This window comes from Phocoena phocoena, chromosome 1, assembly GCF_963924675.1.
Source record: "Phocoena phocoena chromosome 1, mPhoPho1.1, whole genome shotgun sequence".
Taxonomy (NCBI): domain Eukaryota; kingdom Metazoa; phylum Chordata; class Mammalia; order Artiodactyla; family Phocoenidae; genus Phocoena; species Phocoena phocoena.
In genome coordinates this window covers 69,146,450-69,162,153 of record NC_089219.1, presented here as the reverse complement: position 1 = coordinate 69,162,153, position 15,704 = coordinate 69,146,450, and the positions used below count along the sequence as shown (strand labels likewise).

Here is a 15,704-nt window from a genome sequence, read left to right as displayed (position 1 = left end):
GACATATCTAGTTTGGATCTTTGGTTATTCTTAGTGTAAGACTTACCTAATCTATAATATCTAGTAGATTGTGTATTAAATATCTATCCATTGACTCTTAGTTTTTAATGCAGCTTTTAAGGACCATTTATACATTTTAAAGTATCATGGACTTCAAGGGCTTTTGCCTTTGTATTGAAAGTTTATTTTTACTGATGACAAATTCATTAAAAATATTTGATACCTGGTCAATAAGTATTAGCACATTCATAACAAAATACCATGTTTTAATAATGTAGAACCCCACAAGATTTTTAAACATGAAAAATCTTTCTAAGGTGAATGGCTTCATAATATGTATTTTACATCAGTAATATCTTGCTTTTACATTATATAGGTTTTTATTTTATATCCTTGTATTGGAATCTTTAGATTACAGGCTCATTTCCATACAATACTTAAAATCCATCAAATACATATCATGACTAAATAAATCTGCCTAACCCTAATGTCAGTAACAAAGATGATTTTTTTTCTGAATGTTAAATAAAGATGCCTCTTAAAACCATCTGGTTAGAGTGAAACCATCCTTTCCAATTTCAAAGTCTCGCAACTATACTGTTTTGTTATTCTACATATTCAGCATTTCTGATACCTTTGTTTAATGTGTTTAAATGAATTACTGCATAGAAATTACTTGTTCTTACCACTGATAAAGCTGCTTTAATTAACCATTTTCACATTACAATAATGAATTGCCTTTCTAATATCAAGAAACTGATGGTGATAACATTGTTAAACCATGTACTAATATATACTATGCTTAGGGAAAAAAAATCACTAATTACAGAACTTTTAAAGTGCTACCTGATTTATATCAGATTTTCTGAATGTTGAACATTTTCAAAAGTACAAAATGTTCTCATCTAAATGCATGTTTGTATTTTTACATTTTAGGAACAGTTTAATGTTTCACCAAAAAGGGAAGTTCATTATATGTTGTAGTTCTTTTGACGAGCTACTGAGTTATTCTTTTAACAGTTGTATTATTATTTTCCCTTAGGGTATTAAAGATTATAATATTCTTACAAGGATCACTCAACTAGGAATAATTATTTCACTGATTTGCCTTGCCATATGCATTTTTACCTTCTGGTTCTTCAGTGAAATTCAAAGCACCAGGACAACAATTCACAAAAATCTCTGCTGTAGCCTATTCCTTGCTGAACTTGTTTTTCTTGTTGGGATCAATACAAATACTAATAAGGTATGTAGATCTCCCTTACTCTCTATTTTTATTTTCTAAATTTTTACTTTCCTAAATATATATGTCATAGAAACATGAATTGGAATTAAGGGCTTAATGGGGCAAATACTTGATATACTTTGTTCTTAAGGTGTTTCTAAGTTTGAGAATGCTAATATATCTGAACAACTTGCTTAGTAATTCCATTAACCACAGTGGCCCTCATTATGATGAACTGCAAAAACTTGTCAACAAACTGAAGAAATAACCTTATTTTGTTTTTTGTTTTGTTTTGGTTGTTTTTCCATGGGCGTTAAACAAAAAGAGGGGAGAGAGAGGGGAGAGAGAGAGAGTTGGAAAAAATGTTTATCTCAAGACAGGGATGGAACACAAAAGTGGCTAAGGTTCATAGGTTGAAATATGATGAATTAGCTCAACCTAGTAAAGGCACTTTTCTAACCATTTTCCACCATTATTGATTTAGAGCCTTATCAAATAGTTCCCATCTTGAGCTAGTCTGGGTCATCCTCGAAGCAGACACTCAAGTGGGATAAAACAATCAATAAATTTATTAAGCGAAATGGCTGTGAGAGAAAATGGGAAGAGAGAGACTTGGAGAGCCATCAGACCAAGATGCAGGCCTGAGCCTGAGTGAAGGAAAGAAAGGTGAAAGGAAGAGTGAGTAGAAGCGCTTTACACAGCAGTGCAGTTCTAAGGAAAGCCCAGTTTGCCTGTCAAGGAGTCCTTTGAGAAGACCCTCAGCCAAAGTCACCTGGCAGGTCTCTCAAGAACAGGAATGTCTTGCTGTGCTCAGTCAACGGCTGTCAGCAGCCATCAGGGAACGTGAGCACATCAGTGGCTTTCCTGTATAGCAGCTGCAGCCCGCCCTGCAGCTGGAGACCAGAGAAGTGCATCAACATGGCCACAAAACATTAAATTGCCTCCATATTTCCATACTTACTAGTCATCTTTCAAGTACTGAGACTAACCATCAGTTATCAAGGTTTTCTTCTGAAGTAGATGCCACAAAGCACCTATTTTAAATAGCCTACAGAAGACTGTAAACTCCGTATGTTTTTGTTTGTTTGTTTTGCAGTGGTATTTATAACACGTGTCAATTCTGTGTACCTCCCACTATCCTCCAAAGCCCAGTTCTCCTTCAGCTTCACCCCACCATCATCCTCACCACAAAACTATTCGTTACAGTGTTTATTTTCAATTCTATTTCACCAGTGTTTATTTTCAATTCTATTTCACCTATCAAATTCTTCCCATTTTAAAGCCGTATTTCAAATCTCACTTCCTCACTGCAGTGTTTCCCAAATTTTAATCACCATCCCCAACCTTATATAGTACTCTCGAATATATTTTAGTAGGTAATCTCATTATGTTTCAATTATACTCTATTTTATTAAGTGCAGTATGTAAATGTTGTGTTATCCCACCAGTAATAGATTGTGTTAGTTCTGTTACTACAGAAGTGTATAACTATTACATTTTGTTATTTCCTATAAGCCTAACTCTAGTTCTAAGTGCGAAGTCAATACTAATAAATAATATTTAACTGAAATCCATCTCAAATTTACCTGATAATCTTGTAACTTCAAGTGATCATATAATGGATATTTTTGTAAAATATATCATCATTTGCCTGTTTTGTAACTTCAGTGCCTTCTCTTAATTATTTATAATGTTTTGTTTAACATAGTATTAGCAGTAATTTTCATTCTTTGAGCATGATTAAGATAAAGGAAAGTAAAGGCAGCTCCAAAACAGAAATCAACTCAAATCATAACAGTTACTGTGAGATAATCATGTGACTAATCCACAATTTATCACATAATGTAAGTGTATAAAAAGTATAAATCTCTGGACGAGAACAGCAACTTAGGTCTATTACAGGACTGGTGAATGTTTCACATTGATGAAGCACAGTTCTTTTAAATCAGTTGGAAATGGTACAATTTAAAAAACTGACACTTGACAAGGATATTTTAATGTGACCAAGCATTATATAAAATGGCATAATTTATGGAGAAAGTCAAGATTTTATGTTACAATAATGTTAAAGTAAACATTGCTTATGGTTTCTTTATTTGCTTTCTAGCTCTTCTGTTCCATCATTGCCGGGCTGCTGCATTACTTCTTTTTAGCTGCCTTTGCATGGATGTGCATTGAAGGCATCCACCTCTATCTCATTGTTGTAGGAGTCATCTACAACAAGGGATTTTTGCACAAGAATTTTTATATCTTTGGCTATCTCAGCCCAGCTGTGGTAGTTGGATTTTCAGCATCATTAGGATATAGGTATTATGGCACCACCAAAGTGTAAGTTAAGATGATCTCATAAATATTTGGAATGCAATTCTGAATAAGCTTTGTATATCATTGAAAATTTTGCTTTGTTGAAGTACGTACAAGCATATACGTAGATTTTATCTCTTATTTACTTTTCAGATGTTGGCTTAGCACAGAAAACAACTTTATTTGGAGTTTTATAGGACCAGCATGTCTAATCATCCTTGTGAGTATATATAAAATTGCGGCTAGAATTCAAAAAAAGTTACAGTTTAAGGGTGCTTAAAATTCTCAACAATCAGGCATTACTTTGAGGGGAAAAATAATTTTGAGCACTTTACAATAAATCATCTATTAATACTGGACATATATTGCATCACTATTGAGAAAAAATATACATTTTAAACTCAAGGCTATTATAATTAACTTGCCCCTCTTGGGAGGCTGTATTTTTGCATTACGTGTAGAAAAAGCATTTTTCACTCATCAGTAGTATCTCAGCATACTTCAATACTGAGAGTGTGCCAACCAGCTGATAATCTGGCATTTCAGATGTTTACGTTATTTAATCTTTTATCAATGATCAGTGATCTTTGAAGATTAGACTGTCATCTTTATAGTTTTATCATCCTTATGTACCCTGTCATCACAAAAGTGATTTTAAACTAAATTGCGACATCAGAGACAAGAACCCACTATTTCCCATGATCAGGCAAGTCATATATTGATAGCCCTATTTCAGCTGGGAAGAGGGCCTTTTAATTCTTATTGGAAGTGGTTTCAAACCTACAAATTTGGCAGGTGTTATATGTTCCAGTCTAAATAAAGACATTTTTATGTGTCTCCAGAGCATTTCTAAGTGCCGTAAGTTTTCAAAGCCTCTCTGAATATAATAGTCTGTCAATGAATCTGGGAGGTCTGACAAGGCTCTACAATAGAATGAATTGTCAATGGAGGAGTTGTGACAATATTTTGGACAACTTTGTCCCATATGTTTTGACCATCAGCTAGCTATCTTTTTTGAATTTTTTTCCTCTCCCCATGTGTTTTTTTTTTGTTTTTTTTTTTGTTTTTCTTTGTGGTTCGCGGGCCTCTCACTGTTGTGGCCTCTCCCGTTGCGGAGCACAGGCTCTGGACGCGCAGGCTCAGCTGCCATGGCTCACAGGCCCAGCCGCTCCGCGGCATGTGGGATCCTTCCGGACTGGGGCACGAACCTGTGTCCCCTGCATCGGCAGGCGGACTCTCAACGACTGCGCTACCAGGGAAGCCCCTCCCCATGTGTTTTTATGGGTGTGAGGAAGCTGCTAAATGGAGAAAGACTTGAAATGCAAAGCAAAGAATTTTCTTCAAGGTTTACTTTTTAATGGTGTGGGTGAAATAAAGTGCATTCAGTAACTGTATTTCCTAATCATCACAGAAAATTGTTTATAATTCTCACAGTGAATCTAGTAATGTAAAAAGAAAACATTGGCAAGATTTCAGCTAAAACAGTTTCAGAGTTAGTTAATATAGAATTCCAAAATTTTCAACCCACATGAAAATAGAGGCTGAATGTGTCCCATCCATACATTTTCATGCGTTGCCCTGATATGAGTATTTTGTGTGAAAGCACTGTCTAAATTTTCTAATTTTACTGATTCCTTCTCTACAGAGTGGACCATCTCTCATATTGTTTTGTATAAGTGAAAGTTCTTTGGATCAGTGATTCTTAGAGTTTAGAGGAAAGTAGTGGGCTAAAAAGTTCCTGAAAACAGGAAAAATAGGAGCATATTTCTCTAAAGTAAGAAATAGAAAGTGTTCCCTGAAATTATTTTTTTTTTACTTTTGCTTCTATAAGGGAAAAGATAACTTTGGATTATCTTATAGTAAGATGGACAGACTTTAGATGGGCTTATCTAAAAATGAGTCCTGTAAACTTTCCTAGAAGCCTAAATGAACAATGTCACACTGTCCTAGTCTGAAATTAATGAACCAATATATCTTCCATCTGGTTTCTGTATGATAATCATTCATTTAACTAGAGGGTCAGGCTACTTAAGAAATGGATAAGGCCTTTCGGTTGAGTCTAAAACTGAATACTGTTTATCTTTTTTATATCTTTGAAAATAGCAGAAATTCTTTAAGTAATTATTGAATGAAAGTGAATTCCTTTACTCTAGTGATCTCTGGATTTCTGTGCTAATGCTGGCCTATTATTACTATTATTATTCAGCTGCATGATACAACATTAAGTAAAAGTTTTCCTGTTGTCCCAGAATAGTATTGCATTCAAAGATAAAGTAAAAGAAATATTGAGCACCCAGACATTTGAAAAAGAGCCACCAATAGTTTGGACCTGACACTTCCCATGGGTCTTTCAAAGAAACAGTAGGACCAGCTGTAGCCCAGTAAGGGGACTAAAGAGTGGGGCTGAAAGGGTTGTGTCTCGGAGTTAGGAGTCCTTGGCCTTTGAGGGAGTGCATTGTTCTCTATGAAAAGCTTTTCCTTACCCTGCCAGTCAAAAAAAAAAAAAAAAGTACTCCCCCATCTCCATGAAGACAAGTTCAAATTGTGAAGGAGTACTCCGAAAGGTCTGTAAAGAATGGAATCAGAAATAGTAAGAGTAAAACTCTCATCTTGATCCCAGATTGATATGACTGTGGAATTTTCATGTCTCCTTGATATACAAGAGCAATATATGAACAATTTTTATGACAGCTTGACATATGTCCCCTGACTTTGGGTCAAGTGTGAACATAGAGCCTAGACTTGCTTTTAGTTTTCTGCAGGCTGCATGCTTATTGGACTATCCCCTTGACAGCAGGGAGGAAAAGGATTATTATAGAGTGTGCCTGGGAATAAAATGATGGGGCGAACGCACAAAGGCTTCAGGTATCCTATAAGCACAAAAAAGTTAGAGAGGGGAAGAAAAGTTGTAGTGCTGCCCAGAAGATTGTCAGCTCAAGTGAAGTTATACACAGCAAGAAAATAGGCTGAGCACAGGTGATGTTGAATGGTGGCGTGGCTGGCCCTCTCTGAAAAATGGAAGGGGCCAAGATGGAAATGAAATACTATAAACACTAAAAAAAATCGCATATACCATCTAAGTGTAAGCCATCACATAAGCCAAGATTACCGGCAGTAATAAGAACCAACCTAAACCAAAGTGATGTCGTGAAGCTCTCTCCATCCGAAAGAGCTGATCAGACCCTTCCAGCCCCCAGCAGCAGAGGAGCTGAGCTTTACCAAAGAAGGAACATAGCCTAGAATCAACCATGCCACCCCAACAGTCATCTATACAGATTTACTGAATTGAAAATTGTCATCCTATGTTTGGGGATATTCTGGTAGGACAGGATGCCAGTCCATATCATTAAGGTCACCATGTTAATTGGGTGGTCTGGGCATGATGGGAGAACAAAGGAAATATAAGAATTACCCCCTGCCCACTATAGTATCAATGAGGAGAAAGCAAGATGAAACAAATGACAAAGAATATCATATAATAAAATATAAATGATACCAGTGAGATGTGGAAGAGGAAGTCTTCATGGAGATGAGGAACTCGTTTGTGGATGGGGAGAGAAGCAGAGTATACTTTCCATACAGTGGATTCTTAGTGTGAACTTAAGTGTCTCCCAAGCAGCCCTGTAAGCGTGCCAGATTCCTTTTGAAGGAAAACAAAGGGCACAGACAAAATGTAAATAAGGCAGTACCAGAAATCACAAAATTATCATAATCTGTCTTTTATTAAGAATATTCAAGAACCATCTTTTCATAGACTCATCACTCCCTAGTCTACATGTCATTAACTATTTACCAAATTTTTACCTCCATAAACTTATCCATTTCTTCTCTACTTTCACAGTCAGGCCTTTTTTTATACCTTTGAGTCATTGTTATTCCTTATTAAGATTATAGTATTAATAACAACAATAATAAGGGATTTTTTTAGATTCACAGTTTGTTGAGCAGCTACTAATTTTAAAAACAGACAGCTAATACTTCAATACTCAGTCTCCTTAAATCACCTACATTGTCATCATCCCATTTTATTGTTAATGAAAAATAGAATTTGATTCAAAATGTTAGGTGATTGGCCCAAGGCACTGAAATCTACAAATAAATAATGAGGCTAGAACTTTAAACTAGTTCTGTCTTAATCTAAAGCTCACCTTTTCATTTTAACTTGCCACTTTTTCAGTTGCCTTCTAATCTGTGTTTCTGCTGCCATTCTGTACCATTTCATTTTAATCTATCCAGAAAAAACTGCTCCTAACTCAGCTCACATAATAAGAGCAATTAATAAGAAAAATAAGAACATTAATATTAAGCTCTTGTATATTCCTGGTACTAAGCTAAACATTCTCCATATATTAGCACATTTAGTTTAATCCTTCAACAACTCAAAAATGTGTGTGTGTGTGTGTGTGTGTGTGTGTGTGTGTGTGGTTTATTTTATTTTGAAGTTGGAGAAATTGGGGCATAGAGTGGTTACACAGTTTGCCGAACAATTAGTAAGTACCTGAGCTGGAACACACGCTCATGAAGTTGAGTCTATGACCTACCTTCTTCATCCCGTTGCCGATAGTTCCCCATTGCCTATAGTCCAAATACCATAGGCTGGTGTATAAGTTTCTCAGTACTTTAGCTGAACCCTGCCTATTTTCAGCCTTTTCTTACACTGCATATCTCCACAAAACAACTCATCTAAGAACTTTATCCTCTTTAGAATATTTGCCGTTCCTTGGATATTTTCTTCGTTCTTTGCACTCAATAATCCTACAACCTTGTGTAAAGCTCTGCTGCCTGAAATCTTATCATTAATTACTGCACAACTTCATGAAAACCTTTCCAGATTTGTAGCTAATCTCTTTCTTCAACCTGCTCCCATAGAATTTTGAGTCAAACCCGAAATAGTACTTTTAATGCTTTGTTTTGTTTCACATGATAATTTTCTGTCTGCATTACACTACTCATCTCCCACATCCAAATACCCAACATAGAGCTGTGAGTCTCTTGATTCACTGACCATAACTTGTTCAATAATCAATGCCACTTATTACATGACCTTAGGGGCCACAGCCCAATGAGTTGCAAACGAATTTTCTACAGAGCCACATTCACAATGCATTCTCTATGTATGAGTGGACTCTACACTGTAAAACTACCAGCCCTCTTACTGATCACCCCAGAACACAGATGGTAGCAAATCCTTAATAATGATCTGTGTATTTTAATTGATCCATTAATAAAGACCATGGTAATAAATAAGGCAAGAAGAAACACCCTGTGATCTTTCTTAAGCTTTATGACTGTTCTGTGTTCTGGATTCCTAACATGTAAGATGAAGATAATGATGCCAGCCCAACACAACAAAGATACAGTAAATACAAAACAATTTTTTTAGAAAAAGCATCTATTCTTTAAAAATTAAAAAAGGAAAATACACAATAATTTGGAGGACAATCTTTGGCTTTCTTAGCTTTACCTTTTGTATTAAAAATTAAGTTAAAACACTAATTTTAAAACCATAATTTGCACAGCAAAATTTTATATGCAAGGTACTGTAGGTTTGGCCAGTATAGTGTGTGTGTGTGTGTGTGTGTGTCTGTATACATATATATAAGCATAGGTCCTAATTTTTTAAATATTGGTGAAGATATGACAGCATTTGTTTAATTATAGCAAGATATTATTATGATAACCGTGCTTGTACATGGAATTTGTTAAAAGTCTCTAGTACACTCTGCTGGAAAACGTTAACTGAAATGAAACAAAGTGTGAAATGTCTTAAAGAGAAGCAATAGAAATTTAATAGAATAAATAGTATTTACTTTCCAGAATAAAGATAAAAAAGTAAGTGAGCCTTCAAATTTAAATAGATAATTAGTGGTGACTTTGTTATGCTTGGCTTTAAATGAGAGATAAAATTGCTTTCTCAGCTTTCTCTGAGCAAATCTGGGAAGACTTGTACTTGGAAAAGACATTTTTATCGAACAACTGGCAATGGGTTTAATTCTTATATGGAATCCTTGTATTTCTTCTGTAGAGTAAGAACCAATTCCCAGTAAATGATATTTGCTTGTTTTTATGAATGGAGCCCTGGGGCATGTCTGGTTTGGAGTTATAATGATGATGCCTTTAAGATAATATGTAAATGAATAAGCACTGAATTAGTTCGCACTGGTGGCTTTTTCTACCCCTAGGTATGTTGTTTCAAAGGAAGATTCAAGCTTTCAATTTACTCTGTTAAGTGTTAACTACTTAGGTATTTGAGCAGCAACATTTTTGGCATTGATCAAATAAAAGTACTCCTCAGGTGTTTACTCATTAATATTAAGGATCTCTTAGAATTCTGAAGTGTGAACCACTGACCCCACTGATTCTATCTATGAATCACTGCATTTAGAATGTTAAGATTATAACTATACATGAAAAGACCTAGCCATGCTTTTGAAAGATTGAGCTGTACAAGAAAGAGATTTCTAAATCTTTGTAAAGCAAGCTGCAAACTGAAGATAATTTACATAATTTATTTCTTTTCTTCAGTATTTTTAATCTTTCATGCTGAATTCTTTCAACTAAAACTGTGCAAATGATTAGATTCAAGTACATAAATATAAAGAGTTTGTGAAAATAATTTAACTTTTAAGTAGAAATTGAAGTTTCTCATAGATATGTTCAGTATTGAAGAATTTAATTTGCTGGATTGAGGCAAATACTAATTAAGCTGTGTCCAAATAAGGCATTTTCTTTAAAAAATGAGAGCTTTCATTTCAATTTAAATCACAACTCTTATAATTCAGTGTTTCTATATTGCTCCTTTACCCATGTCTTTTTAGGTTGCCCAGAATTCCACTCAGTTTTTTGTGATGGTCTCCTCTAATTGTTCTAAATTATGTCTACAATCTCTTAATTCCCTTTCACTAGGAAATAACTATTAAAACCTACTCAAAACTGAATTCCTCACATAAGCCTTACAAAACAGAACATGTCTATGTATATTTATTATTATGTGATGTATTCTTATTACTTTTTTTTAAATTTCGCAAATTGCCCAAGGTTGAAAGAAATGTAAATATTACAAGACTATGTAAAGTAAAAAGTGAACATTTCAAAACATACTCATATTCTTCATGACTGACTACTCTTTTGCTTAATATTTACTTTGTATCTTTCCAGACCTTTGCTATGCATACAGACACACACACAAATACATATATACCGCACATAAATATGCATATACATATGTATAAATGTAAGCAAGAAATTTGATTATAAATTCAAATAACCCAAATTATTTATAACCTGCAATGTATCATATTCATCCTTCCTTGTTAGAACATACAATTCTACCATTTTTTATCATTGCATATTATGAGTATGATCTAATTTATTTAATCACTTTCTTATTGATTTTCTTCTTACAAATCATACTGCAAGAGAATCGTTTCAATACAGTTACATATACCCATTATATAAATTTGTTATGAAGTGCCTTTTAGAAGTATAATGTACAGCACAGGGAATATAGTCAATAATATTGTAATAACTTTGTATAGTACATAATGTATAAAAATATCAAATCACTCTGTTGTACACCTGAAACTAATGTAGTATTGTAAGTCAACTAAACTTCAATTTTTAAAAAAGGTACAAATGCAAGTAGAGGCAGATTTTTAAATTTCCAAATTGCCTCCGAAACACTTACTTCAATTGATACTTCCATTGACAATATATAAGAATGTCTGTTTTCTGACATTTTTGCCAACACTAGATAATTTTATCTACTGTGGTGTCTAATGGCTAAATAGGAATATATAAACTGAAAGGAAGAATTATGATAGACCAAGATTCTGCAACAATGGCATCATTAACACATAGGACCAAATCTTTGTTGTGGCACCTGTGCTGTATGGAAGTTTAGCCGCATCTCTGACTTCTATCATCACCACCAGCTCCACCATCACCACCTGGGTATGACAACCAAAACTGTCTCCGGACACAACCAAATGTCCCATGGGGGGCAATACTCCTAAATCTCTTGACTGGGAGCTACTAGTGTAGACTTGGTTTTTAAGTATCTTTTATAGGAGTGCATTTGCAGCTTTCTTTAAATGGCACAAATATAAGGAAGAGAATTAAAATCATAGTTTGGGCAATGTCCTTTAGATGACTCCATTGAAGTTATATTAGAAACACTATTCATTGTAAATTTTAAATTGTGGATAACAATTTTAATTACATGGATAACATTTTAATTACATGTGTTAATTTAATGGCATCATATTTGTTAGATGCATCTTTAGTGACCTCTGTGGTTCAAGGCACTTCAGTATTCTACCCTCTTCTCCATATTATGTATTAATAAGAACTTCAGAGCCTATAACATTTAGCTACTTTTTCATATTATTCTGACCTTCTTGAAACAGGTAGCTGGAATTTAAAAAAAGGAAAAGTGGTGCTAAAAAAGAACTTAACATAAATAATACATTTGTAGTTTCCAATGTATTCCCATTCATGGGAGTTATATTCTTACCGGAAATACCTTCACAGATAATCTTCTTGGAACTTGTTCTAAAAAATTTCATAAAATTTAAATAACTTCATAAAACTTATCAATCCAAAAAAATATCGAAAAAGAAACCCCTTGGGTCTCTCAAGCCCAATAAGAAATAACCAGCTTAATTAGAATTTCACCAGCCAAGGTGAAATTCATCCCTGGTATTTTCGTATAAATGCAGCTTTACATTGAGGGATGTTACATAATGAAATGGTGAGAGGGAAACACTAGGGATGTTGGTAGAGCAAGACAGTCGGTTAGAATTATTGTTCACTTTATGTTTGTGTAGTCTTTTAATCTTTACAAAACCCTTTTAGCATCTCAGTTAATCTTCCCAAAAGCTTCAGTAATACATCGAAATTAAGGTAGGAATAGCATGTAATAAGAGATAATATTTTACTAGATTTTCACTAAATCTAGTAACTATAATCTTGACTTATCTATTTATAAATACCTATGGGGGTTCTACTATTTATAGCTTTTTAAAGAAGTGTACCAATTCCTTGAGAACCGGTTAAGCTAAAGCTAATTATGTACTTTCTTATGTAGCTAACAGATGAAATCTTCAAGCTACTACTCAGCAAGAATACATAAAAATCCGTAACCTTAGCCAAGAGCACACTACATATTCTGATCATTCTTCTACTTCTGCTCATCCTCTTAGTGTAACACAGCATCCTTACCCAAGTTGGTCTGCAACAAGAGTGAGCCCTTATTTGAATCGGTCTTTGTTAGCACTTGCTGAGCTCTTGTTCTACACATCTGAAAATATTTAATCTTCCCTGTAAGTATGTATCATGTCCCTCTGTCCCCTTCAGTACTCTCTGCAAAATATAAACTACTCATTCTGAGAGAACGGACTATCTGCATGGGTCTGTCTTGATTTCTGTTTCTCATATAAAAATGTTGTGTCTAGTTTCAGGGCTTCCCAAGAAAGGAACATTTAACAATTCCTTCTGATGAAAAAAACATGCCTCCTGATGGTTTCTGTTCAAAAAGAGAGCCCAAGTTGTTCAGTGTTAGTGCACAACCTTTATTCATTAGAGATTCATTCACACTCATTTGGGTAAGAGCCACCATTCTGACTGTATTTCAAATAAGTGGGAATTTATTTTAAGGCTTATAGAGATTAAGAAGTTTACTCAGGGTCACCCACCTACTGAATGGTAGAGGCAAGCTCATGCTTTCCAAGTTTACATTCTGTGCTGTTTCCCTGTCATATATTCTTTCATCTTGCCTTGCCCAAGAGACCAAAGGGAGTAGATCTTTGTTAGGTCCATGAAAAACTTGTTTCCATCTCCCAGATTCCACAAATGGTTTCAAGGTGGGTCGTCAGAGACGCAGCAACTACATTCCTTCTAAAAATTATTCATAAACTTTCAATTCTTTGTTTTACTTAGTGAAGATGTCAAAATAAATTATTTTTCACTGAAAATGATGGAGATCTCATCTACTATAGATGTCTCTTTCCCCATTTTGTATTGCTTTATCTAAATACTTGCCAAGCATATCTAACAACTAATCAAAAGATCCTACCTGAAATCCTGACTATACCAGACTATAGATCAGTATATGGAATACAGATAGTCTGGATGTATTCCAGACAGCTCTATTCAAAAAGCCGTTTTCAAAAGTAATTTTTTTTCTGCAGAGTAACACTTATTTGGAACAGAGCACCACGTGCCTGATAGACATTTTGAATGATAATAATAGATTCCCAATGATAGACATTTTGAATCCTTCTTCCACTACCCCGATATACGAAGGAGGTGACTGTCCTTAGCCACCTGTGCCTGAGCGTATTTGGGTGAAAGGTGATGCTTACATCATATCTGGATAAGGTCTGGAAAGAGGTGACATATTGCTGGTTATCTTCCATATTTAGGCACATTTGAAAGTTAGAATGGTCACTACACACATGATTCTCACATGGTACCCCAGGAGCCATGGCAGAAGCTGGAGGTGGAGCTTGCCAAACATATCTGAGCTTATCTTAATAAGAGGAAAACAAAAAACTCAAGTAAATTCTAAACTGAGCAGAACACTGGGCAACAGGAGCAACAAATACTGGGCCTCAACAAACAGGGATAAAGTGGACACTGTCCCTTGCAGGCACTGGATGTTCCGGCCCCTGTCTGCTGATCCGCCTCATCTCTCATGACCCTCCCGTGGGCTTTTGTGTTTTAATAACATTGGCTGCTTTATAGTTTCTCAGAAGTTCTATGTAGCTGCCCATGTCAGCACCTCCACACTAAAACACTCCTCGTGGCTTTCCTCTGTCTGTCCTTCATCCAGTTAACTCCTTTCAGATATCAATTCAAACAACACTTTCTGAGGAAAGTCATCCCTGACTCACTGGTCTATAATGAATCTTTTTGTTATATGTCTACAAAGAAGCCCTTTTTTTTTTTTTCTTTTTGAAGAATTTCCTCCATTTATAATTACACGGGAGTTAGTTTGAATGACTGATCAATAACTGATTCGTATCCGTCTCCCTCAGGAGACTGTAAGCTCTATAAGAGTAAAACCTTATGGATTTTCTCTCACTATATTATCCTTGAAGTTTGCCGAGTAGTAATCACTCAAGTAATATTGTTGGATGAATAAATAAATGATGCACCAAGTACAGTAGTTAGTCAAAAATGTTAATTCTTTTCTCCAAAGGAAATTTAAAGAAAGAAATCATCATCGTGGAAATGGGGTTATTTTGGGAAGACTTCTCAGAAGAGATAACATGTGAAGCAGTCATTATAGCATGTCACTTTTTTAATTGAAATATAGTTGATTTTCAATGTCGTGTTTCAGGTGTACAGAACAGTGATTCAGTTATACATATATTATATATATGTATATTTGTATATACTCAGATTCTTTTCCTTTATAGGTTGTTACAAAACATTGAATATAGTTCCCTGTGCTATACAGTAGGTCCTTGTTGATTACCTATTTTATATATAGTAGTGTGTATATGTTAATCCCAACCTCCTAATTTATCCTCCCCCATAAATTTGTTTTCTGTGTGTGTGTCTCTTGCTGTTTTGTAAATAAGTTCATCTGTATCTTTTATTTTTTTTTAGATTCCACATATAATCGATATTGTATATTTGTCTTTCTCTGTCTGGCTTACTTCACTTAGTATGATAATCTCTAGGTCCAACCATGTTGCTGCAAATGGCATTATTTCATTCATTTTTTACTTTATTTCTTTTCACCTTAGGAATAATTGCTATATCTATCTATCTACCTAGATCTATCTTCATTGGCATTTTAGGTTTAACTGAATAAAATGAGGTCCTAGCCAAATAATGTCAGAGTTTTTAAAAAGTAGTATGATTAGTAAAAAGCACATATTATGGAGTCCTTTCTATGCCCTGGATTTCTAATATGTACATGAGGACAGCAATGCCAACTCTATATACAGAGTTACTGTTAAAAAAACAAAAGAAACAAAATTAAAAAGATAAAAACATCCTTTAAAAGTTAAAAAAGAAAAACTTTTAATAATTTGGGGGACAGTCTTATGTCCCTCTTTTATTTTTATCTTTTATATTGGTGATAACTAGATACATCTTTGAATTTAATTGTTAAAGTTCTATCAGATGCTAAATAACAGCCTAATGATTTATATGTTTGTAT

General features: G+C 34.5%; 1 protein-coding gene across 1 annotated transcript in view; it reads left to right on the top strand.

Moving 5' to 3' along the window:
* The window catches only part of ADGRL4 (adhesion G protein-coupled receptor L4), a 117,756-nt gene that overhangs the window by 86,364 nt on the left and 15,688 nt on the right, over positions 1 to 15,704 (top strand). Inside the window, exons 10-12 of the mRNA XM_065886414.1 lie at positions 1,043 to 1,246; positions 3,333 to 3,553; positions 3,683 to 3,749. Coding sequence (XP_065742486.1) covers positions 1,043 to 1,246; positions 3,333 to 3,553; positions 3,683 to 3,749 — 492 coding nt within the window. The remainder of the gene's footprint in view (positions 1 to 1,042; positions 1,247 to 3,332; positions 3,554 to 3,682; positions 3,750 to 15,704) is intronic.